This window comes from Toxotes jaculatrix, chromosome 3, assembly GCF_017976425.1.
Source record: "Toxotes jaculatrix isolate fToxJac2 chromosome 3, fToxJac2.pri, whole genome shotgun sequence".
NCBI lineage: Eukaryota > Metazoa > Chordata > Actinopteri > Toxotidae > Toxotes > Toxotes jaculatrix.
The window spans coordinates 5,195,440-5,222,321 of record NC_054396.1 but is presented as its reverse complement, the minus strand read 5'-3'; the positions used below and the strand labels follow the sequence as shown (position 1 = coordinate 5,222,321).

General features: G+C 41.2%; 1 protein-coding gene across 1 annotated transcript in view; it reads left to right on the top strand.

The window, feature by feature from the left end:
* Window positions 1-26,882, top strand: part of cntn4 (contactin 4) — a 97,366-nt gene that overhangs the window by 7,483 nt on the left and 63,001 nt on the right. Inside the window, exons 3-4 of the mRNA XM_041033436.1 lie at window positions 832-1,007; window positions 24,625-24,720. Of these exons, the coding sequence (XP_040889370.1) occupies window positions 832-1,007; window positions 24,625-24,720 (272 nt within the window). The remainder of the gene's footprint in view (window positions 1-831; window positions 1,008-24,624; window positions 24,721-26,882) is intronic.

The window sequence follows — 26,882 nt, the reverse complement described above, 5'->3', positions numbered from 1 at the left end:
TTTTGAAATGAAACAATGCGCTGTTTTCCCAGCTGAACCTCAAATCATTCAATGAAAATTAAAAAATCAAAGCAGAAGGAAATTTAGAAATTCTCCTCAAAGAAATAATCAACCGCCAAATCACCTTGGGCCCTAATCAAATCTGCATTGTCCATTTTCCAATAAGGTATAAAATGCTCCTTTCATGCTTGTTTATCTGTGCAGACCCTTTTATTGCTTTGATGGTTATACATCATTGATAACAAGTACCAGAGTGTGAGCTCTTTTTTTGCCCTGGCTGAAAGTAAGTTATGGCTTGAAAGCATTTTTCTGAAATGACAGATTTTCCACCCACCTGTGTTTCTCCTAACAAGGTGCATCTGTGCGGAGAGATTGGAGGGTCTGTTGCCATTTTAAGTGAATTATACCCTTCGTTGATCACCCCTAACACCAATGATAATCATGTGGACCGGTCTAGAATGCACAAGTGTGAAGGCAAGGTTGCAGGCATTTGTTTTAATTGTCGCACCATCATGATTAAGCAGCATTTTTATGCAGTTTGACTGGGGTCTGGCAAGATGGATGGCCTGCAATGCTATCTATTCTCAGAGAGTCAAGTCCTTGGCACCATAGTGGTTCACTGCTGCTTAGATTAACACTAAGCTGGAGGGCATGATTTCTAGGCCCTCTCCACCTTTTATTTCTTTCCTGTTGAAAAACAATCAAATGTACAAGTCACATCCTTCTTCTTGTTGTCTGGAATGTTTCCATCGCCCCAGTCTACACTGAACAGTGCTTAATTTGTTAATTTACATTTTAGCATTACTCTCACTTATTTAATTTTTTTTTTAGGTGGAAATTGAATGGCACGGAAATCAGTCCCAAATCTGGATCTCACTACAGCCTATCTGGAGGCAACCTCAGAATCAGCCATCTGAACAAAGACCAAGATGCTGGAACGTATCAGTGCCTCGCCTCCAACTCTTTTGGGACCATCGTCAGCCGAGAGGCCAGTCTAACCTTTGCATGTGAGTCTTAGTTTTTTTTTTCATCTCTCTCTGGGGCAAACTTTTGTGGCGTCTGAGCCTCTGCAGTAAAATAAAATAAAATTAAATTAAAACATAAATAAATAAATAAATAAATAACATGCCAGTCGCATTTCAGGATAACATCATGGCCCCTGCTTCTTTGGGTAGGTATTAAGTCCTTGTATTGACTTTCAGCTCATTGTTTAGCTGTCCGGCTCACAACTTTTTGGTCCACTCTCACTTCTCTCACAGAGTTGTTTTTCAGCCACAGCAGGCAATTATTGTCAGTGAAATGGCTCTAAAAAGGCACTTTGCACTACCTGCTCAGCACCCAACAACAGACAGACAGAATTATCAACTAGCTGGTGAACATTCAGCCGTCAGACGTTTCCCACAGGAGGTAGTAGAGACCATAAACAAAGCTGAGTATTAGACTTGATCAGGTGGCCACAAACAGGACTCCAAATGAATGGTAATGTCCTCCCAGTGTATAAATAGGCAGTGGTTTGCTAACATGTTTTCTAAATCAGCTTTATAAGATAATAGTTCAGCTTGTTTTGCTGCCCCTAAGAAGCCAAGAACACTATAATGCAGCTTTAAGCAGAGAAATATTAACAGCTAAGTCTACTTAAGTATTTAAAGTAAAAAACATTAATTATCCAGAACAGCCTCTTCCCAAGTGTTATTTTAGCATATTACCCTGCAGTTGACGCAAGTGGACCTCATTTTAGTTTATAACAGTGCATCATGTTATGAGCTAATTGTGTGTTTGTGTGTAAAATATCAGTCTGAAATTGTTACTATAGCTGCCAACTAAACTAGGGGTATAAAATATGATAAAATCTCAATAAAGTACAAGTGCCTCAAAATTGTGCCTTCCACCTCTGCACTTTTAATGTCTATTTATCTGATTTATACATCAGGAAATGCTTTTGGTCAGTTTGGTTAGCATTCATGTTTGTTATATGCCAGCTGAGCCTGCCAGCCAGATAACAGTTTGATCAGTTTAACTGGGATGTGTTCTACATTACTTTCCACTACTGCAAAGAAGAAATGAATGTCAAACCAAAACTTAGGACACATTCCAAAATGCAAAGTCAGCACTGTCAGTTTTGTGGATTAATGTTTCTGATGACTCTTTTGTAAGCGATTTCTGACCATCATGATCATAGGTTGTTTGATGGATCTTGATGAGTCTGACTGACAGCCTCTGGACTTAATAGTCCTAAAGCAGGAGGAAGTCAATAAGTGCCTACTGTATGTGCCAGTTATCGGACAGACATAAATGATGACATTAACAGCAAGTGAGTGATTGCTTTCTGGGATTAGATTCTGAGGTTTAGCGTTAGGGGACAAGGCCACCAATATGTCTCAGGCCATTTGTTTGGTTCCCTGGACCAGTGAGAAGTCAATCCACAATCAGATTCTGCTGGTGGATTTCCACAGTGATAGGATGACAGTTCGATCAATTGTTAGGTTCTGACCTTACCAGCCTTCAGTTGTCACTGCGTCAGGACGTGCATGTATGACCGGGTGTCATCTATCTTCTTTATTACTCTTGGTATAGCTTAATTAACTCCACAGCATGATTGAATGGTGAAGGTTCAAGCGAATAATTTAAAGGTCAACTGGTATTCCTGGAAAGTGTAACACAATTATTTATAGAAATTTACGGGAAATAAAGTATATGAGTTCTTTTCCACCTGCAGGGAGATATTCTGCTCCTGTAACACAGACTACCAGTCAAATACACACCATGCACACTTTAGGTGCAAGTGGTGTTTCAGCACCTATCCTATTTCTCTCTCCAGTGAAGAACGTGACCTTTTGGTGGTAATTAGTTTTCTACATAATTTGACTGTGATTTTGACACAAGACAGACTTTGAGCCTATTCATACCTCTAATAAGCCCAGCGGTAATTACAGCTGTCAGAGCCAAAATGGGAGTAATCATCTGTAACTATAAAAATGCACATTTGCCTGAAAGGTCAAAAGTCAAGACTTTCAAAGATTCCTATATCCTGGGTATAATTTTGTACTGTCCTAGGAGTAATTTACTTCCTGTAATTGATTTATTTCTTCTTAGATCCAGTAGGACATAATGCAGGGAGAGGGAATCTAAGAGTGTACTCAACTGAAGTGAAGAAGAACCTAATCCTAACAGTAATGTGTTTTTATATAAAAAACAGAACAAAAAAAGAATGTTTTTGTTTGTTATTGTTGAAGGATAAGTCTTCTTCAAATCCCATGACAAAAGGCAAAAAAGAATTGATCCTGCTAAGGTAAGGAAGTGTTCTCTGCGTAGCCAGAGGCCGGTAAAGCTTAGCCCCGTGCATTGAGCTCCATTAGCACACAACGTGTATTAATCCAGAGCTGAAAATAGTCCTCAACAAATTCCCTATTTACTCCTGTTTGAGTAATGTTTGATTAAAAACTACAGTGCTCAGCTGCTGCAGGAAATGACTGATTTTTTAAAAATTAAACTGTGTGTGATTCATTTTTAAAGATTTACATTTTCAGATGGAACCAGAGGGCTTTGGTCTAAGAGCCAGAGACAGGGTAGGGAAGTCGTACAGTCATTGCTTTTGGTTTTTTTATGGGATTTGTCATCAGTAAAGAAATGTAGAACATCTACTTTTTCTTAAAATAGATGTTTCACCTATTCAACAATATGCCTTTTTTTTTTTTTACATTGCTGCTAGCCAGTACAAGTCTGGATTTGACAAGAGGAAGAATCACAAAATATAAACTGACAGAGCATCTTGATCATTCTACACAATTAAATTAAGTTACATTTTTCATTCATTATTTTAAAGCTTAAAATACACTTGGAAAGTAGATATTAACGGTTTGTGCGATTTCTTCCTCACTATGACAACCGTTTGACACTGTCTCTGTACACACTAGCTGAGTGATTTAAAATGAGCACTCTTTATGTTGTTGTTAGTCCTGCACAACCCACACTTACAAGAACTCTGCCCCATAGCGTACATATAGAGATAGGAGGCCATATTATCAGGCCGAGCTCGCGGGCAGGAAGTAATTCTGAAACGAGACAGAGGTTAGAACAACAAAGTAAAACAGGGGCACACAAACTACCTGATTCAGGGGCTAGACGTGACAGTACCCCCCCCCCCCCCCAGGGCCAACTCCTGATGGCCCAGGTAGGTCAGGATGGTCCCTATGGAAGTCCCGAATGAGGGCAGGGTCCAAGATGTTACTAGCAGACACCCAGTACCTCTCCTCTGCACCGTATCCCTCCCAGTCAACTAGATACTGGCGACCTCGGCCCCGACGTCGCACAGCCAGCAGCCGCCGAACAGAATAGACAGGGTCACCATCAATGAGTTGGGGGGGGGGGGGGGGGGGGGCTTGGAGGCGGGAACCAAGGGGCTCTCTTGAGTGGGTTTGACTCTGCTTACATGAAAAGTTGGGTGTATCCTCATGGTCCTAGGGAGCCTCAGCCTAACAGCCAGTGGGAACTGGGAAAGGACTAATGAAACGAGGGGCCAGCTTCCGAGACTCCACTCTCAGCTCACTCGGTGGCCAGGTCTGTAGGCTGGGGCTGGGATTCGATGTCGCCTCACTAAAGCTCAGGCTGATGGTACCTTGATCTCCTTCTCCAGGGCTGGAAACAGGGGTGGTTGGTATCCATAGGCGCACTGAAAAGGAGACATACCAGAAGAAGAGCAGGGCAGTGTGTTGTGGGCATATTCTACCCAAATCAGATGTTTACACCATGACGTGGGATTCTGGGAGGTAAGACATCACAGTCCCGTCTCAAGTTCCTGATTAAGACGCTCGGTCTGTCCATTGGATTGGGGATGGTACCCAGAGGAGAGACTGACTGTGGCTCCCAACAGCGAACAAAACTCCTGCCAAAAACGAGAGACAAACTGGGGCCCCCGGTTTGGGACTCCATGGTGGGAAAACCATGGAGTCTAAAAACATGACAAAGGATGGCCTCTGCCGTCTCTTTGGCAGAGGGGAGCTTGGGCAATGGAATGAAATGCACCATTTTAGAAAAACGATCCACAACAGTAAGGATAGTGGTGTTACCGTCTGAGGGAGGAAGTCCTGTGACGAAATCCAGTGAAATATGAGACCATGGGCGATTGGGCACAGGAAGAGGTTGTAGCAAACCAGGGACGTCGGGATGTCTTGTTACGGGCACAGATCGGACAGGCGGACACATACTCCTTGACCTCTTTCTCCATAGACGGCCACCAGAAGCGCTGTTGGATGATGAACATAGTTCTTCTGGTTCCAGGGTGACAGGAGATGCGGGAGGTGTGAGCCCAATGGATAACCTGAGAACGTAAATCAGAGGGAACAAATAGCCGGTTTGGGGGAACCCCGTCCGGTACATCAACACTCTCAAGGGCACGTTTGACTCGTCTCTCTATTGCCCAGGTAACCGCCCCCACCACACACGAGGAAGGCAGAATGGAAGTGGGAACCTTAGGGCTGGGGTCCGGGTCAAACAAACGTGACAGAGCATCAGGCTTTGCATTCTTTGATCCAGGGTGATAGGACACGGTGAAATTAAATCTGACCTTGGCTGGATCCATCCGCACCTCTCCTTCGGAGATAATGAACCCTAGGAACGACACTGTGGAAACACGAAATTCACATTTCTCAGCCTTGACATACAGTTGATTGTCCAGAAGTCGTTGGAGGACCTGTCGAACATGTCGAGTGTGGGTCTCCTCATCGGGGGAGAAGATGAGTATGTCATCCAGATACACAAACACATACACATTCAGCATCTCCCGGAGAACATCATTCACCAAGGCCTGAAACACAGCTGGAGCATTGGTTAGTCCAAATGGAATCACCAGATACTCGTAGTGACCACTAGGAGTATTGAATGCAGTCTTCCACTCATCCCCCTCCCTAATCTGAACCAGGTGATAAGCATTACGTAGATCCAGTTTAGAAAACACTCTGGCTCCTCTCAACAGTTCAAACGCGCTGGAAATCAAAGGGAGGGGGTACCTGTTCTTGATTGTGATGGCGTTCAATCCTCGATAGTCAATGCAGGGATGAAGGGTCCTGTCTTTCTTGTCCACGAAGAAGAACCCAGCCCCAGCTGGAGATGAAGAAGGGCGAATGATCCCTGCCGCCAGCGAGGAGTCAATATATTCCTTCATGGACTGCACCTCTAGACAGTGAGTAGAGTCTCCCCTTGGGAGGGGAGGTTCCAGGGAGGAGGTCGATGGCGCAGTCGAAGGGACGGTGAGGAGGTAGAGAGGTGGCCTTGGACTTATTGAACACCTCCTCGAGGTCCCAATAATGTGAAGGCACGTGGGAGAGATCAGGAAAATCCATTTCAGAGGCATCCTGGTAAACCTGAACGGAACTGAAAGGCTCCGGGGGAACACACTTCTCACTGGGAAAGCAAGTCTCTTTGCAGCTCTCCCCCCAAGAAACCACAGTCCCTTTAACCCAATAAATTACTGGGTTGTGTTTTACCAACCAAGTGTGTCCCATAATTAGGGGATGAGAAGGAGCTCTATATAAAAAGAAAACTTATTGTCTCTGTGTGGTGATCGGGGAAAGAAAGTTCAACTGGCTGTGACATGTGGGTTACTCAGCAGAGTAAGCGTCCATCTAGAGCACTGGCTTCCAGGGGTTCAGGGAGTTGTGTCTTAGCCAGGCCCAGTCTCAGAGCCAGGTCATAGTCCATAAATTCAGCGTCTGACCACAAATCCACTAACACAGCCTAAGGGAGAGAGAGGGAGAAGAAAGGCTAACAACAGGCAGTGTACGAGAGGGACAATCAGAACTTGTGGTATGGCTCACCAGTGTCCTCTTCCTCACTGATGAGCCTGGTCTTTTACTGGGCAGGTGGCCAGGAAATGTCCCAACTGCGTGCAGTAGAGGCACCGCCGCTCGCGAAGACGGCGCTGTCGCTCTTCCGGGGTCAGCCGGGTCCGTCCCAACTGCATGGGTTCCTCTGACGCGGCAGGGGCCGCTGGGTGGGCAGGTTGCAGACGCCAAGGAGCGGACTCCGAACTGGAGTGCTGCCTACTCAGGTGAGGCAGGGACTCACGCTGTCTTTCTTTGTCTCTCTCCATTAGTCTCTTATCGATCTTAAACGTGAAGGCAATAAGAGAGTCCAAGTCCGCGGGAAGCTCTAAAGGAGCAAGCTGGTCTTTTACGGCGCTGGATAGCCCGTGAATGAATGCGTTGAACATCGCTGCCTGATTCCAGCCGCTCTCAGCTGCTAGGGTGCGGAAATGAATGGCGTAGTCGGCGACCCGTCTTCTCCCCTGTCGAAGTCCGACTAACACACGAGCTGCCTCTCGGCCAGGAGTTATGTGCTGGAAGATTTGTGTGAAAGTCTTAGAAAACAAAGGGAAAGAGGAACACACCGGTGATCTCCGATTCCACTCCGCTGTGGCCCAGGCTTCAGCTCTACCGGTGAGGTGGGAGATGTACGCAATCTTGACTCTGTCTGTCGGAAAAGCTGCGGCTTGCAGCTCAAAGTGCAGGTCACACTGGGTCAGAAACGCTCTACAATCACCCAAATCTCCAGAAAATCTCTCCGGCCGGGAAAGGTGAAGTGGTAATACCGGGTAGTGATGAGGGGGAGCAGGGTATGGTGCGGGTGCTGCTGGAGGGATGACTGGACCGACTGCTGCCGCAGCAGTCTGAACTTGCAACTTCTGGAATTGTTCGTTAAGGTTAGCGAGTTGCTCGCGAACCGCAGCCTTGACACTTCCCTGCCGATCCGCCATCTCCCTCATCTTGTGTCTCAGGAGACTAATCTGTTCCTCCTGGTTACGGATCTTGTCCTCTTGGATCTGGAGGACGAGGCGGACCTGGTCGGAGTTGGCTGAGTCCATGTTGGCCAGTTTGTACTATCAGGCCGAGCTCGGACCGGAGACTCAAAAGCACAACTCAACGCTGGCTCCGGTGAGTTAAGGGAGGTTTATTAACAAGCAGGGTTTGGTACACGGGGGTCAGAAGAACAAGGCAAAGGTATCCAAATCGTAAGGCTAACTCGAGAAACACAAGGGGAAAAACTGGGTGGAAAAACACTAGAACACACATGAGGAAAATACTGCTGGAATGCTTGCCACAAGGACGAAGATGAACTGGCAGAGAACAATGGGGAAGACACGACTAAATACAAGAGGGGGTGGAGAGAACAATGGGAAACAGGTGCAACACATTAGGGCGGGGCCAGGTAATCAAACAAGCGGGAAACACAGGAGGGCAGGAAGTAATTCTGAAACGAGACAGAGGTTAGAACAACAAAGTAAAACAGGGGCACACAAACTAGAATGACAAGCAGGAAAGAAAAGCCATAACCTGATTCAGGGGCTAGACGTGACACATATTTGTTGTAAATGGAACATAGTCATTGTAGGAGACACATCATAAGATAGATGCTGCACAGATCCAACATATACTGAACTAAACAGATTACAGGATACATTATATCTGATATGAGGACTACTGTCATAAAGCAAACTTTTAAGTGTCCAGAATAAGCAATCTTAATCTAAAGCTGCCATGCGTGCATTTTTAAGCTACACAATGTATTTTGACAGGCAGGTCAGAAATCTGAACTCTGTAGTAGAAACACAAAAACTTGTTTTAAAAGGTTTTTTGTGTCACAGCACAGTAACAGAGGAGAAAATGCCTCTCATATCAGCAGTGATTCTGCCAGCTATTCCTTTCCTGAATGCTCCAGTAGGAGCCAGGCTCAGCTATTAGCTGTAAAGATGGACCCCGTGAACCTGCTCTTTCCTAGTTACATGACTGGCAGGAAGTATCAGAAATCAAATATAGATGAGAGGAGTTGCTTTTCTGGAGCTGACATGAGACCAAGTCTGTTTTTACAGATCAGTGCCCCACACAGATGCATGATACAGCATGTGGAGTATATGGACAGGATCGTGGGATATTTGTACAATTAATTAAAAGAAAAGAAAAATATATATTATCAGAAGCACTGATTTTATATATGACCCATTTCTCACATTCTGTTGAATTGAATACAAAAGTATATACTCCAAGTGACATGAGGACTTACTCTCTAAATGCTTGTGTCAGCCACCAGTACTGTAGCATTATGAGAGGTATTTTAAAGCAGCTAAAGGTGGAGAATGCATGTAGAAGCTGATATGTGAAGTAGCTTGATATCCTAATGAAAGATACATCTCTCATTTACAGCACAGATTAGATTAGAGCCATTTTATTATGCTTTGTGTTAAATCCCACCACAAAGGACAGTAAAAACACTGCATTGTTATGTTAGCCCTGCTTAAAACCACAGTAACTGATATTTTTTATATCAACAATGTGTCAAATAACTGTGTGTAATGTGAAAAGTGTCTCTTGGAATGAAAAAAAGGACAGAGTATTATGACCTGATTGAGCAGCTTCCCTCAGCTCTACAGTGTTGAGCATTTACTAGCTACAGATATTTTGTTGGAGTTGGTGGAGACCAAAACAGAGTTAAAAGAGAGTGAATATTTGGCTTTTATTCCGCAGGTAGCCAGAAACACATGTAGCTACATGTATGCTGGATGTGTAAAGAGGGAGCTTTGGCTAACATGTTAGCCATATCAATTGTATAAGGCTATAATATCTTAACTGTGTTGCAGTGTTCAGCGTGTCATGGATTTCTGCTCTCAATTGGCCCAAAACCAAAAACAAATTAACCCCTTAACACTCCGGCCTAATTTGCCCAAAACACCTGTCAAAAACATGCCCAAATTAAATTCAAAGCTGTTCTTGAGCCCTTTGAAGGACATTCAAAAGTTTGGTCTCTTTGTGAAGGTAACACTCTAAAGTTTTTATTTCAGCAGTCTGATGTACTGTAGGTGTAACTGGTATCGAGTAAGAGAATATTAAACACAGAAAAAAGATAGGATTAGATGACAACATATTTCTGTAGACTGAAGTCCTACCCATTCCATGTTAAAATTTCATAGCAATTGTACAAAAAATTGACTGTTTTGCACAGGTTTTTCAGTGGGTATGTCCAGGCGTTCTCAAGAGCTATCCAAAATGGCCACTTTGGATAGCTCTTGGGCACGCCAGGTGCCAAGTGTATAACTCCTGAATGCTTCAACATACAGACATCAATGACGGCTCTAATGAAAGGTGACACTTAGAGGAATCATATTCCATATTGATTCCTCCAATATATTAATATTCATATTAATATTCATATTCATATTCACAATTAGTAGTACAAAAATCGTTATGGAAGAGAGAACACATTGAATGCTCATTATTCTATTGAAACTAAACCTGCATTATAAGAAATTAGTCAGAAAAAGTGCTATGGTCAGAAATCAACACCTTTATGTGAATGAATCACATACTATTCACAGCAAACTGTTTACATATTTACAATTTCACCTTCCTAAGTTTGGCCGCCTGGTTAGCTCAATTGGTAGAACATGAGACTCAATATCTCAGGATCGTGGGTTTGAGCCCCACTCTGGACGGCACCACCTCCACCTCCCCAGGTGGTGAGCCCACAGGTGGTGAGCCCACCGTAGAATTTCGGTGTGGACTGGGCGGCCGCAACCTGGGCCTGGACCCATATAAGCGGCAGATGATGACATTATCACGTTATTCTCAGCATGCCATGCAGTAAAGTAAGAGACTTGACTCATTTAATCAACGGATCTCAGTCTTCAGACAGTTGATTGGTCAAACTGTGTGCTCTTGATTGCTGGGAACAAAAACCCACAGCCACATGGCCCTTTTGCTCTCTCCTGTTTCTAAGTGATGTGTCGGTCGCGACCGCAATGGCCATCTTTGAAGTGAACGACGGGAGCCGCAGCCGCTTTGTTTTTGTTTTTTCGTTCACGTGATTGGTCAACTACGTGACGTGCGGCGTGTCCGCACTAAGCCGAGGGGGGGGTGTTGCGGTAGCGGGGGTTACAGACACAGAAGAGAAAGAGAGAGAACAGCCCCTAAAGAGACAACACGCTGAGAAGGTGACAAAATGAGTGACCGCAGGAAAATTAATTAACTTTACACGTAATTATTTTGTTAATAAATCAATTTAAGCAACAAAAAACATCTGCGGAGAACCTGGGGAGCTGAAAGAACCGGCACTTTTTAGCGAGCCGAGCCATAAGAAAATCACTACTGTTTTCAGTTTTCAGTTCGTACGCACGACTAGCTGACATCCAGTATATTTGTTTACGCACGGTCTTGTAGCCCCTCCTCCTTCCACAATCACAACATGTGACACTTCCCCGCTACTGCAATTTCATTGGCTACACGGCCATTAGATCAGATTCAGCGTAAGATATGATAGGCGGAGAAGACAAGCGTCAAAGTGGGCGGTGCACTTTAACGTGTTAGAGTCGCTCATTGGCTATTTCTGGCTGTGGGGGGGCCATAGATCTTCCTGGATGGCCAAATGAGGTGTCAATCAAAAGCAGAGGGCAAGGACTACAAACCAAGCTCCATGGTATTAATTTTCAAAACAAAACAGAGGCGACAAAACGTAGAAACGAAGGAGCAATAGTGCACTGTAGTTTTCAGTCGGAAAAATTCGATTGCAACTTTTGATCATTTATGCACCTAAAGAAATGTTTTTGACCGCATTTTTCAACTCGGCGTGATTCTTTAGACTTTTCCCGACAAAACAAGACCATTTTTGTTGTTGTTGCGCTGCGTGTTGAACCGCAGGGCGACTAGTAAAAAAATAAAAACAGTGAGCGACGACAGTTATTACTTTGTTGTTTTTTAGAAGATGGTTTAGTTCTACCTAAAGTCGTTGTTTTATCTTGTAAAGGTTTATATCGCTGAAAAGATAAGACTTTCAGCTTTCAAATGATATGCTGCATGCGCACCACCTTAAATGCAGTAGTTATGTAGGTACAAAAAAACACAGACATGTCCGAGAAATAGCATGACGGCCCGCCGGCGGGCCGTCGGAGTGTTAAGGGGTTAAGGCAGCTTTAACTCAGTGATTACCAGTGTATTACTCTACAAATGCGTAGTATAATGTAAACTACATGTATATTTTGAGAAAAAAAATACTAACTCAAGATCTTCTTACTAGCTTTTCCTGGAGCTTTTTAATCACACCTCACAGTCCTTCTCAGTGGATACAGTTTGCTCAGTATATAGTACACAGAACACATTGTACATAAAGACAGAATGGAAAAGTGAGTGGAAGTGCTGAACACCTAAATCCAAAACCGGTGGCATTCAGCAACACAGCTGCCCTTTTTTTTTTTTCAGCACTGATGCCAGTCTGTACTTCAGAGATGCATTTTGTTCACTCTACTTCCTCAGTTAGGACAATGTACTTTAACTTTTTCTCTTGTCAGCTAATTTCAAATATCTGAGCTTAACCACAAAAATAGCATTTTTGACACAAATCAAGGCAAAATCACCCAAATTATCCTCCGGTATTGTTAATAGATGGTAAAAGCTATATACACAATCTATTACTGAGTTACAAATATTCAAAGGTTTCTTTATTTATTAGTTAATTAATCATCAATCAAAATTATTGATCAAAATATTGAGGTTACATGTGCTATTCTCGATATCTACCTCTGATTTTACAGCACCAAAATAAAATGAGACATTTTAAGGCTTAGCAAAGATACTGAAATCATTAATAAGTGAACTCGTGCATCAATTTGAGTCTTTGAAGATTTGATGTCATTTGTTACTTTAATAATTTATAACCTGTACATGCAAAGGATCTGTTGTAGCGTGTTTTTAATGCAGTGGAATATTTTTAATGCAAAATCCACCATGTACAAGAAATGAAAGAAGTTTTTGAACATTTACTTACTTCAGCTGCAAGTTTCTCACCAAATCAAATATATTAGTGCCTTTGCTAATTGTTTTGACTCATTGTGAAGGTCAACTGATATTTAATTTTGAACTGGCTCCTAAATTTGATCATGAAATCCTGATAGCGAGTCATTGGGAGCAGGAGCTTTCAGGTTGTTGTTCAGTGAACATGCTCTGCCTTCTAATTTAGTCATTTAGCACTGGGTGTGAGGGATTTCTCCCTTTACTTTAATTAAATAAGCATCAGTGGCGTCTTAATCTTGTTCCTGGTGCGTAATCTTCCTAAAACACATTACTGGTGTTGTTGAAGTCACAATAAATTGTCCCGTTATAAGGTTGTATTTTCATCTTAAATCTGTTCTCCCAAATATTTACAGCCTTTCTAAAAATAACTGAAAACCTACAGGCTGAATCTTTGTTGTGCTCTGCTTCCTGAACTTGTTCATATTATACATTCTGGAGTCAACAGTAAACACGCTGTATAATGACACCCAGTTCTTCTGCAAAATTATATTTTTCACTTAACATTTGTTAGTCTACATTCTCTACTACACCTTCAAGGTTATTCTTTGAAGCTGGCGGGACTCCAAACACTTCAGTATTCCTCTCCGCGTCACAAACTTTTGATGGATGATGCTACTCCTCACAAGGGTTGTGGCTGTCTACCTCCTGAGGCAAGGATAACTGATGGGCAGTAGGTGCTCCCACTCAATACTCGCTGCCCTTGATTAGTATGTCTATTGATTCTATATCAGTGATTATGTAAAAGATGTACACCCATAATTCATACTGATGAAAGGCTGTGTATTCAATATCGGACTTACTGTGTAGGCCTGTTATATGGGTGGCACCGTGGAGGGCTGTGCTTCGAACGTGACGATGAGCTTATTCAGTGTTGAAGTTTCCATGATGCCACTACATGACCAGAAACGTCAAGAAGGTCCAGAAAAAGACACTCTTGAAAATGGAGCTCGCCTCGAAACGTATCCTGCACCATGTGGGAGTTTATATTCGGCTTCTTACACAATGTCTCATCAGTGTCAGACAAGCTCATGTTTTGCTAAGCATATAGGGGTGAAAATTCCTGATGTCACCAGAGTAGGCTTTAAAGCCTGGAGGGGAAACATGAGTACCTCATTTAAATGCAAATAAATCCTCTAGACTCCTCTCAGCTGTTGTGATAATGTGGAGTGAGTATATTGACTTAGTTAATGAGGTGTAAATAGCTAATTGGTGTACTCTGGCTTTTATTTTTTTATCTGCAGTACATTATCAAGATATCACTCTTGAGAACCTGCTATAAGGTGGCATAACATACTTGGGATTCACCGTTTACTGCTTTCTGAGAACCAAATGGGAACCATGTCTTTGGGAGACTTTGGGAAAATGTTGGAATGGTGAAAATACAGATGCCAATAAAAAGTCTCAGCATCAGCTGTAATGTCAATGTAAACTAAAAACCTCTGGAGCAGATTGTGACCTCAGATTGTTGTTAAAGAGGAACGTCGCCAGTTTGAACGTGATCAGCTCAAGATCAGTTCACTTGCTAAGGTTCAGCCCCGTCTCGTAGAAATTACTTACTTACTTTTACTTTGTAAATAATTAGTTAGTGTTGTAAAGGATTGTAATCAATATCAAATTTTAAAAAAAATGCATATACAGAATGAATTTGCAGAACATTCACTGACAGTGTTTTATTAGTTTTTCATACAATATCTGCTCACAGCAACTAAAGTGTGATTAACATTTTTTTTTTAATGGTTGCGTATGGTTTCCCTTTCAGGGGAAAGAATACAGTCTTGGTTAATTACTGAAAAAGTCAGCAATGACTTGAGGCTCAACACATGATGAGTTCACATTATCCACACTGAGCCAAAACTCCAATCTTTCACTAACCTTGAGCAAAGTGCTTTTGCTGAAACTCAGGATGTGAACCACAGTCTTTGATGGTGATGATGATCATCATCTTCTTCCAACTTGTGTGAGGTACATTGTTTTATTGAACAAAATGGCAGTTCTCAAAATGCCTCCCTCAAAGCATATTTGGCAAAAGAAATTACTTGTGTATATAATGTAAACATAATTTCTAGGTGATAATTGAATGGTTTACCTCTCCAGTGTCAGATGGGGGGGGGGGGGGTCTAACTTTCTCAAACTGACAAACCAACATTCAAATACAGACACTTCACACAGTGACTGTGGCTGTGTGGAGGTGAGAAAGGAGCCAGGATTTCAACTTCTCTCTAACTCGCTTTTCATTTCTTACTCAACTATTTGTGGCACTTTTCATGTCAACAACCAAGTGCAGCACTTAAATGATATCGCATCTCCCCCTCTCTCCGTGGAGAAGGGGGAAGGCTTTTCACTCTGTCTTCCAGTGTGGCCACTGAGATCAGGTAGAAATATTTTTGATCTCAAACATGGTTGGACAGTGCGTCTTACAAACTAGATCTGAGAGACCATAAAACAGGTCTTAGTCTGTGAAAACAGGCTATGTGATGTCTTGTGTGGCTCAGGAGGAGCTTTGTTATGCCTGAAATCTGGGCAAAGTCAGCTTTTAAAAACTGGAGGAATGAAAGATGTGGTCATTTTACAGGCAGGGAGGACCCAGTGTGATGGCTCTGAGTTGCAGGATCCAGTGGCTGTAGAGCTTGAGCCATGCTTTATTGTGCCTGTGCTGCATCACTTGTAAACATTTTTATTTATTTATTTATTTATTTTCACTTTTAATGTAGCTCCCCAAACTTATGTAGGGAAAATCTGGACTGCATTTGAGATGGACAGGGTTTAAAATACATAGACAGACATTTGGTTTTATTCCAGAGGCCACAGGAACTGTAAACAGTTGAGGTGAAAGGAATATTCAAGTTACTCTTTGTGTAGATTGTTAAATGAACTTGCACTTTTTTGTTGATCACTTCCTTTAAATCTTTTAAATCTGTCTTTTTAATCTTTGCTTCATTTTAATTCTTCATCTTTACATGAACATATTTTGTTTTTTTCTGTTGTTTTATGTGTAACTGAACTCTTTGTTCCAGGAGGCCATTTGAGACCAGCTGGTCTCAAATGGCCTCTTGAGGACTGAGTGGCATGCTTTAAATGGAACTGAACTGGATACTTGTTAGGTGCTTACATACTGATATGACATGAGAGGTTAAAGGAAAGCCAGAAAAAAGCCTCTAAAACAGGTTTAAAAAAAACCAAAAAACATTACCTTCATTTAAATGTGATTATATTCTCCAGCAAACTGTTCAAACAGAGCAGTGACACACATGCATATGCACACACACACACAAGCCACCATCCACTTGAAGACAAAGAGCATCCTTAAGGAGTCGCAGGTTGTGATGAATTTCACGGTCACAGTTGGACAGGCTTGTTGAAGTATGATAAGTTGTGCTGGCATTTGGGAAGCTCATATGTCTGGGATGTGATCATCAGCCTAATCTAGATCATTGTTCGTAATGCCAGCCCAGGTTTGTAATAAGTGATGCTAATGGATCTAGATGGGACATCACGTTTACCCGTTCTGAGGCTATTAATCATTGTTAGCTGCTTCCCTTTTGAAAATGACACTGAAGCTTATGCATCACTCAGTGTAGAAAACATTAATTAACAACAATTTAATATTTTTTTTTAAATGAAAATTTGAAAGGAGTTACGTTTACTGCTGTTCCTTTATGTGACAAATTAAATGGATATGTTATTTGAAATATCCCTTGCAGGCAAACTGCGTGCTTTCATGCTTTCTTTTGAACTCAAAGTGAACATGTGCACAGCTGTGTGTGCTCAGAAAAGCCCCCACACAATGTCCCCCTGCATCTGAAGGCATCGGCCGTACCGTGTTGTAAATTATGCTTTTCGCGGCTCTCCTCCAGCCCTTTTCACAACAATGCTTCTTTTGCTCTTTTTTTTTAGCTGTTCAGAGTGGATAGATGGGGAGGGATAGTGGGGTGGTGGTGCTGGGGGGGTGCCAGCGTTGGATTGTACCACTATTGCAGCATGCTTTCAGCACGGGCAAGGCCACGTCTGTGGATGTGGACAAGGACAATCAGTGGCTTTAGTGAAGTAGACATTGCCACTTCACAAATCACAACAGCTTTGATCTCAGCCAAAAATAATGCCAAAAAGACTGTTTTGGAATAAATTCAGTACCTTAGATGTCTCTTGCTCTTGTCTACTTTGTTCTAGGCTCGTATTTTGGGGAGGCTTGGGTGCTTTTATCTAACCTTCTATCGTGCCTTCAGATGAAAGTAAGTGGCGGGGCTACTCAAAAAACAAAAAAAAACAAAAAAAAAAACACACGCTTCTGTCGCCATTTTGGAGTGGCCACCTTGTTTCAGTAAGTCTCTGAAACAGTATTTTTCCATCAGTTCTAACCATGTTTGATTAAGAAAAGTCTTTCTTCCTATCTGTGGCTTTTTAGTGAATCTCCAAGAGTGGAAAAGTAACATGCAGCCAAAATAATTCATTTAACTGAAGGTGCAGAGAAGTTGAAGAAAAAGCAGAGCAGACATTTCAGCTAAAAGCTTTCATCAGTGATCTCTGATGAGCCACACCAGCCAGAGATAAAGCCCACTGACAACAGGGAAGTCAATTAGCCTTGCTGTGGCACTAATCACCTTTGAGTGACAGTTAAGAGATAACCAGGCAGCCAGCGTTCCTTAAAAAGCTGCTGAAAAGTAGCTATTTGTAAAATATGACAAGCCATAAAAATAAATCACCTAATTTAAGCACAGAGACCAGATTGAATTCACAGCACGTCGTAAAAGCCCCAAGAAAGCATCTTAAATTCAGATCTTCAGACGTCTTTGCTCCGTCCTTCTGTTTTAAGCACTTTTACAACCTGGTTACCTACCCGCCAGTGTTGAGAGACTTTTTTTTTTCCCACAGCCCAGAAAATATAATTTGGAAGGACAGTGATTTGCAGAGTAAAAATGACTATAGACAGCGAATTTGTCATCGCATCTATGGACCGCACTCAAATGCTCAATTATTCTGGTTTGGCGATGACGTGTTGTTTTTTCCAGGACAGAGCAGGAACAAACAAGTACATAAATCAAATGATTGGATTTACATGTTATGAGTAGTTTAATGCGGCACTTCTTTTCCCACTTTGATGGCGCGTAAATAATTCACACTTGAGGTGCTGGACAGAAGAAACAGACCTCCTGAGGTTGCATTACGCTCTATGGTAGAGGTGGTGAAAGCACTATGGCAGCAAATACTTATTTCTTTTTTAGAGTGGAAACTTTTAATGACAAATAATGGAGGTTAAGCAAGGCACTTTCATTGTGTAGCACTTTGCAGTACTGATGGCTTATTATAAGGATATAGGGAATTATAAATGTCAATTTCATATCACCAGAATTCAAAATATGACTTTGAATAAGCATGCTGGATCAATAAGCACTATATGCTTTTGGTCAATTTCAGTGATTCCCAGCCTTTTTGGTTTATGATCTTTTTAATAAGGTAATGGAACAGTTCAACCAGTTTCCTTTGAAATGTGATCATTTGAAAAAAAAATGTTATTGGTCTGAAGAGCCAGTATAAGCAAAAAGGGGAAAATGAGAGACATAACCATAGTTATCCATGGTTTCAAAAATGCTAATGTAACAAGTAACAAAGAAATATTGGATTAGTCATGAAAAAGTTGTATTATTTTTTTTCACATTCTTTACTCATGTAGTCATGCAGTGAAATTTTATGCCAACCGTGTTCCCTTGAGTAATGACCTAAAGACTTCATACCGTGTTAACACTGCCAAGAATATTATTCTGATTAAAAAAAAAAAAAAAAAACAACTAAATTTCAGTTTATTTATTCTTTTTTTTTCCTTTGGCCTAAAAGCAAAAACCTAACCCTGAAAGCTATCAAATTCACTCGTCCTTGTAAAATCCTCACATTCCCTCAAACAACCTCAGGCTGTGTTGAATAAATGTCCTCAAAGTCCTCAATGGCAGTGCTGGAAGAAATACTTTGATCCTATACCTAAAGGGGCTATAACTTAAATTTTACAATAATAATTTATCAAATGGCAGTGTGTAAACAGTGTGAAAGGGGCTATTCATACCGACGAACCTTAAAAAGAATTATCACCCAGATCTGCAGCTCTCCTCAGGTCTGTGGGGCTTTGTGGAGAAGCTGTGAACGCAGCATTGACATGACATCACCATTTAAGGTGACCTTGTTAGCAATCAGTTGTTTAATTACATTACATTACATTACATTAGTTACGGAGCAACATTATCACTCATTTAGAGTTGTCTTTCTGGCCACCTGATGAATGTAATCACTCTCTTTCAGCTCTGTTTTTGATCTCTATCAGCTCCTGAGGGAAATATCCGGCTCTTCAGCAGGTCGTCTCTGACTGTGTCTGTCAGCCATTTGGTGCTGAGCAGGTAGTGCACACTGGATGTTTCACTGCAAATAGCTGCCTGCTGCGGCTGAAATTACGCCACAAGAGTGAAGCACCACAGTAAGGACAGAGCTGAGGGGAGCTGCTGATTCAGCTGATAATTCTTCTTCTGTAGGTTCATCACTACAACCGATCGCTTTACACATTGGTCCATTTTTCTTTTCTTTTCTTTTTATATTGTTATAAAAATATTGATTACAGCCGCTCGTATTTTGAAGTAATCATAGATTTTGTATGGAAAATCTAAACTATACACAGCTGACAAATAAGTTAAAAGTACAGTGTGGGCCTCTGACATGTAGTTGGGTTGAAGTATCAACTAGCATAAAATGGAAATATCTATGTTGTTACTTGCCACCACTGGTCAATGGTCTATAGCCCTGTTTGAAATATTTCACATCCCCCAGATTAGGAACCTTCAGTGGTTCTCAAACTGTGGAGCAGACCCCACCTGGCGGGTCCACACAGGAACAATAAACCAACAGGAGCTCCTGTCAAGATTCAGGTTTCAGACAGAGAAAATTAAAATACGAAAGACAGTGGACAGATTTCTGACAGGTGAGAACAGAAAATCAGACGATGCTCATCAAGCAAACACATCAATCAAAGCTGAAGTCAAGAGAAAATGATGAGGTGTGTCCTGCTCTCGAGTTCACTGGCAGTGTTACAGAAAATCAGTGTCTCCTTTAGGTCCAAAAACTTGTGTTTGTGAGGGAAAGGGGGGCACAATAGATAAACTTTGAAAACTTTGTCAAGTTGGTTCCACCTGCACAGCAATCTTGTCTTAGTGTTACTACTTTCTCAGGAGGCAGTCTCTCTCTCTCTCTCTCTCTCTCTCTCTCTCTCTCTCTCTCTCTCTCTCTCTCATGCCCTGGTTCAGTTTATCTCTTAAAGGTTGGAGTCCTTCATGCTCCTTCCTCACAAACACAAACAATCCTCGATGAAACCCACTGGAGCACAGTGACTCGGTCTCTGCTGCAGCAGATGGGAAACTGGAACACAAACACTACCAGTTGCGATCAGCTCCTGGGGGCTCAACACTCCATCAACACGGTTGGATGTGCTACCATCCAGCCAGAGCAGGGGCAACATGAACCTCTGCCTCGCTTTGTTATACTTTCTCAGCGGTGGGCTCATCTTAGTGTGTTTTGACAACTTGCTTTTAAATGTGAATAATCCATAGCGTGTATACACTGGGAATGACCAAGATGCTTTTCTCAGCTCGTGTACCTGACTGAGCACCACAGAGACACAGAGAGGAAAACAAAAGCAAAGTCCTGCTGCAGTTTTTTTTTCTTCTATCTACAACATCACAATAGACCAGGTGATACCAGGAAGACTGGGAGGTATTTTTGACATTATAGATACTTTCTTTATAGATCATTAAATGGAAACAGGGTCAAAAATGTATGTCTTTTCTTAAAATGCGGCACTCTATCAAAACTAGATAAAGGTAAATTAATTCCTGGTAATACCACAGTGAACTATATGTTATAAAAATGACATATATCCCTCTCCATATAGCTTATAGTTTTAGAAGATTTTATATCCTTGAGGTAGACACATCTGACTGACCTAAATCTGGCATTAATCTTTAGAAAAAATATCAGGAATTGCTTTCTTAATAGGGCTTAAGAGTCTTAAATAGCTATTAGTTAAGCTATGCTTGTGGGTTAAAAAGAGATTTATGTTTAAAGAAATAATTAAAGGCTGCTTCTTAATTGACTTGTCCTGCAGCCAATATGACATATATTAACTGACCTTATAGTCCTCTTCATAAATCAGTGAGCCCAATAATTTTACATTTAGATCACTTGGAGCTGAACTAATCAGTAATCTCGTTTGAAAGTGGATTGGTTGCAGTTTTGCGACGAGCAGGTCTGCAAAGAGAGCACCCCTGTCAGCACCGCTGCTCACACTGACTTGAGAATATGCTGCATATTAAAGAGCAAGGTTAATTAAGGTTAATTAATCCAATTTGGAGAATATATATGGGTAAATCTGAGACCCCATATCACCTGTCGTCATATATTACTGTACTGTAGCTTGTTATTTTGTTTAAATTAAAACTTAAAAAACTTAGAACTTAAATGATTGCACTTTGACCTCAAAGAATGCAAGCACTCCTAAATGTACAAACTAAAAAAATCCATAAATAAATAAACAAAATGATCAAATGCAAAAAATAAATAAAATATTTGTGGAAATGGAGCAAGACAAGTTAAAGAACTGATAGTTTTTGTACTGTTTAAAGATATTTAATGAAAAAAATGTTGCCACATAACTACAATTTGTTGTAACTGTTTCATGTTTTCCTGCTGTTTCTTTAAAATGTCTGTACCTCATGTTTGAAAATTGCTTAACAGCTGTTCTCCGATTTAAGTAGCTCCAATACAAACATATTTATCCCCTCCCATCCTCCGACTCAGTTATCAGTGCAGACATGGAGCCTCCATGTGATGTGTGAATTACATTTACCGAGCTCGATCAGGATGTACTCCATCAGCGCAGAGAAATGTTGGGAGTGGTTATGACATGCAATTGTTTCCATCAGCTGTCAAAAGAAAATTAGTTCAGTTTAACAGTAGGTTGGTGTCAAAACCAGACCAGGAATGGCTTTGTAATGTTTAGTGGTGGTGGGCGTGATGAATGAAAGGTAACCTGATTACCACCGGAGCAATTAAAATCCCTCATGTGTGACCCACCACAGCAACCCTCTCTGCGTCGCAGTGGGGCTGCACATTGCTGTTTGGCTCATATTAGTGGGTGTGTGTCACAAATGATTTCAACTCTTTCAGCTCTCTTCTTTTCTTTGCATAATGCATTTAGCACATGCAGGACTTCCACAGCATACAATTACTGCAGCTGGGTACTGGATACAGTAATAGCCCTGATTCAAGTATGCAATTATTGAGCAGGGTTATATTGTATGTCTTCTGCTACACGCAACATGCCGTTCAACATACCTCACTGAATATGACTTTTAAAATCAGTAAGAGGAGAAATGAATCCAGGGAGGAAGCACTGTCTGACAGGGATATTGTCACAGTGGGGGCAAGGACTAGGACCCAAACGCAAAAACCCTCAAGACAGGCAGAAAGGTAGAATTAAAAGAATTGAAATAAATACACCAGGCAATGGGGGCTAGTCATGACAGATGTCACACAAAGCAGGTGCTCCTGGTGCACTGGGAGGAAACAAATAAGTATGTTCTATGTGCCTGTTTTTATTAATACTTTCAATTTGTACATAAGAACACCTGAATGGAACTGCTCGAAATTAAAAAAAAAAAAAAAAAAAACTTTCCCACCAAAAGGTTTCCACTTTGCAGAGATGGAAAAGTTGGCATATAGTGTAGATAAAAACTAAATTTGACAGTGGAAACAGACTAATTCAAACATGAATTAATCATGACACGCAGCATAAACATCACTCTGAAGAGAACTTCTACTGAAGAGACGAAAAATCAGCAGAACAGATCAAAGAACAGAACCTCAAGCAGGTCCAGTTGCCTTTGTACAGCTTTTGCAAATACCATGACCTGGATGACTGAGAATCTTCACAGACAAACATGAAACAAACATAAATGTCATATAATTTCATCATGTTTTCTATATTGTTTAATGGTTTAATAGCACCTGACTGAAAAATTAGCACCAACAAGAGTTTACCTCGACGAATCAATGCCTAATATTCACTGAACAGTAGTGAATGGAAACTTGCATCACTATGAATTTCCTTTTACTGATTTTCTGAAAATTTGGTTAAAGATTCAAACTACATTTGGATGGAAACTTGACCAGTGTCCAACAATCCACGGGAACTGAATTTCATTCTGTCTCCTAAAACACACAAAGACGATGTCAAGTTGTTGTATTCTTTTTGTGAGTCCCATCTGAAAATCCTGAGGTTTGCTGCTGCCTCACATGACTCATTGAAACTTTCATTAGGCTCACCATCTTCAGTTTTTGTAGTTTTTCACAAACATTCCCAGATGTTTTAAAAGCCAATTAGTTAAACCTGATTTTCACCCACGTTATTTTCCTGTACATCTGAAACTTGCTGAATTTCCTGAAGAGGGAACAATCCACTGCAGTTTGCAGTAAATAAGGTCATTCTGATGCTCTGAAAATTCATTTACCAATAGAAGGGGGAAATTGGGAAGGAATGCAAACGCTCAGTCCCTCAAGGAAATGTATTAAAAATAAGTAAACACCAGTAAATTGTTATGTTATAGATGAGGTCATTCAGCCACAAACAAACCTCATCGTAAAAGTCCCAATGTGAAAGAGTGCTGAGAAAGCCCACAGACGTGTACAGATAAATTCATATTTATTTTCATTCATATTCAGAATAAAGTCTCCAGCCCTCCAGTACCAACTTAATGTACAATTTGATTTAATAATATCAAATTGAAACAAATATAAATGCATGAATGTTACGCTGTGTTATCTAGGATGTCCTGGTTATCTTCCATACTGATATTTTAGGCTGTTGTATTTGCTTTGTTTTCCTTTAGTACCACATTGTTTTCAGTTTCCTGAGGCTCAGCCCGTACATTAGACATTTTTGGAAAAATCAGGGTTTTTTTTGGGTTTTTTTTGCATCTTTCTTGTATTTATTCACTCTACGTCGCAGTGTTTATTTCCATAAAATCTTCCAAAACTTGCTAACCAGTTATTACGGTCTTCTTCCAGCCTAAATCCTCACTGGGGGCCCTTTAATTCACTTCTTTCTGATGTGGCACCATCACAATGAGCCTTGGATATCAACAATATACACAGATGCACACAGGGGGTGATTTGGCCTGAGGCAAAGCCAAAGGCTGTTTACCACCCAGTAATTTTCAGTTTGTTGCTGCCGAAGATTCAGCCAGTCTTGAAGATCCACCCCCCACCACCCCCCACTCTTGAAAATGTTCCTTACACAAGTGAAGACAGAGAGGATAATGGCATTGCTGTATTTGTATACTATTTGTTTATGAGGGAGGTGCAGTGGTTCAGTAGTTTGCCCTGCTGTGTGTGTTTGGACCTTAGCCCCTGTTTACAGGTTTAGAGTTTACAGGTACTGTATTTATAGTGCTAAACCTCAGTTTCTGTCCACAGAAAGAACTAGGCCAGGAATTTTCTGGTTCAGTGTGAGCGAAGCAGTGTGAGTGTGAGCTCTATAATGAACTTGCAACCTGTTGTGAGTGTTTCCCCACCTCCTATGTTCTGCTTTATAGGCTGTGACCTTGAATAGCAGTAAGAGGCAAAACCAAAACAATGAAGTAAGAAAAATATGAATAATAGCACACATCATTTGTTCATGACAGCACTTTCATGTGTTGAAGGATCGGATGGATCAGCCTCAGACTTGTGGGGATATTTTACTTACTGTGCCATTTTTATTTTTCAGACTTGGAAAACTTCAAGACTCACAGAAGAAGCTCTGTATCAGTCCGTGAAGGTCAAGGAGTGGTTCTGCTCTGCGGCCCTCCACCACATTCTGGAGGTAAAACGATACATTTTCATTTTTAATTACTTTTCAACCCAGTTGGCAAGCAAACAGATGTCTGTTTTAAACTGGAAATTAGGCGCTGGCTGGTCGAGAAACAAAATGTGAATGAGATTGTGCTGTTTGAAATGTTTTCAGATGGGTATTTGCGGTTTGAAACGCTTAGTGTTTGGTTGGGACTCTGCTGTTTAAGATCCAGCTGTTTCGGTGGCACCTTTAGCTTGGTAATCAACACCTTACATCTGTCGCCATGGGGGACTGAAAGATTTCCATGTGAGTCTTGCATTGCTCAGGTGTGATCTGTCTCGGTCAGGCCATGGGAAGTGCGACAGCCTCGCTGTCAGGAGCCTACAGCTGGGTCCGCTTTGATTCAAGCCTTATTTTTATGCCTCACTTCATAACTATTGTGTTGCCTAATTTATTCATCATTATGTGTTCTCGAGCAGAAAGCAAACAATGCTCTGGATGGATTATATAAAGTGTAATAAGGTACAAATAATGTGCTAATTGGCTAGCGAGATGAGGAGATAAATACCTTCTTATATCTGAACTAAATATGAGGGTGTAGTCAGGATTAGCTTGGTGTAGAATAGCATGAAGACTGGAGTAGTTTAAGGTCACAGTGAGATGGATGTTAAGATTGTCTTTATCTTATGTAATGTAACGTGTGTAATGTAAATGTGTGTTAGATTCAATCTGGGCAATTTAGAAAAAAATTAAATAAGTTATTTTGGAAACGTAAACAGTGATTTTGGCCAACTAATATCCACACACACACACCCCTCACCTATAATGTTAGTAGCTACTTGGACCCACAAGCTAAAGTTTTATTTATATTTTTTGTGATTAGTTAATTCCATTTAATCCCATTTTCACATTGGATAAATTCATGTATACGCCTCTGAATTCAAGATGAGTCATCAAAACATATTTTACTGTTTTACAGGAAGAGAAACAAGAGGAATTCTGATACAGAAACTCAGTTTTTTTATATATATTTGATATCTATAGTGGATCATATACAGTGGAACAATTAAGATGTAAGAACCAAAGTTTAAAAACCAAACCAGTGAGTTCTAGCTATGAAGGCAAGCTTTATATTGAGCCAGACATGAGCATGGTATCAATATTTTTGGCCAAGTCTCTGCAAGAAAGCAAATAAGTGTATTCCCCCAAAATGTCAAACTATTCTTTTAAAATGCTGCAAAGGTAGCAGTGTGCAAAGAGGGCCTGGTAATTTTTTTCTTCAGCTGCTACACACTCCACAGATATTTGAGGAACATGTGGCATGAATTGGATGGGCCCACTGCCTTGTGTGAAGCTAAATGTCTGAATTAAAACTTAGTTTTCCAGCAAAGTTCTTCATATTTTGTGTCTAATTGCAGCAGATGTGTCCTTTCAGAGCTTCTTCTCTTCTCTTACTGGAACCGCTACACATCGCAGCTGCTTGGATTACATCCCCCCAACTGACAATCCACATAACAGAGATCCCTGATTCATGCACTGGTCTGCGGTGGTAAAACTGATGCTTGCCTGGAATTGATCGTAATTGTTTGGAGTTTGTAACCTTTTGGGGGTTTTATCTGGTGAAAGCTTGGCAAGCTCGGTGGCAATCTGGAGTTTTAGATTTATTTGCAAATAGTTCGGCTGACATGCCTGTATTTGATTGTCCTTTATACCGCAAACAGTTGCTTCGCTGAGTCTTTTCATATCTGCCAATTTGTGCTGAAGTAATCCAATTAAGGTCTGGTTTTTAAGACCAACAGGGAAATAATTCCAACATGTCAGGCATCTTCAGGCACATGAAAAGCCCCCTCAAGACACTTGTCTCCTCACTAATATACAGAGCCAATACAAGCTGTCAATTAGAAGTCCATTTTAGTGAGTTACATGTCTCAGCTGTAACAGAAGCTAGTATCACTTGTCACTTGGTTGTTGTGGGGTCCTTCTCGCATTAAGCAGATGCAGTAAACAGAGTGTGTTAATGTGTCTCCAATTTACTGTACACTGGCTGGTCCCTGTCGTGTAATGGTTACTTTGAAACCATTTGCTTTGAAATATGTTTAAGATGCATGTTTGTTTCCATGTTAATTAGACTCACTGGCATGAAGAACAACCAACCAGTTCACCAAAATCACCATAAAACATTTACCTGTGCA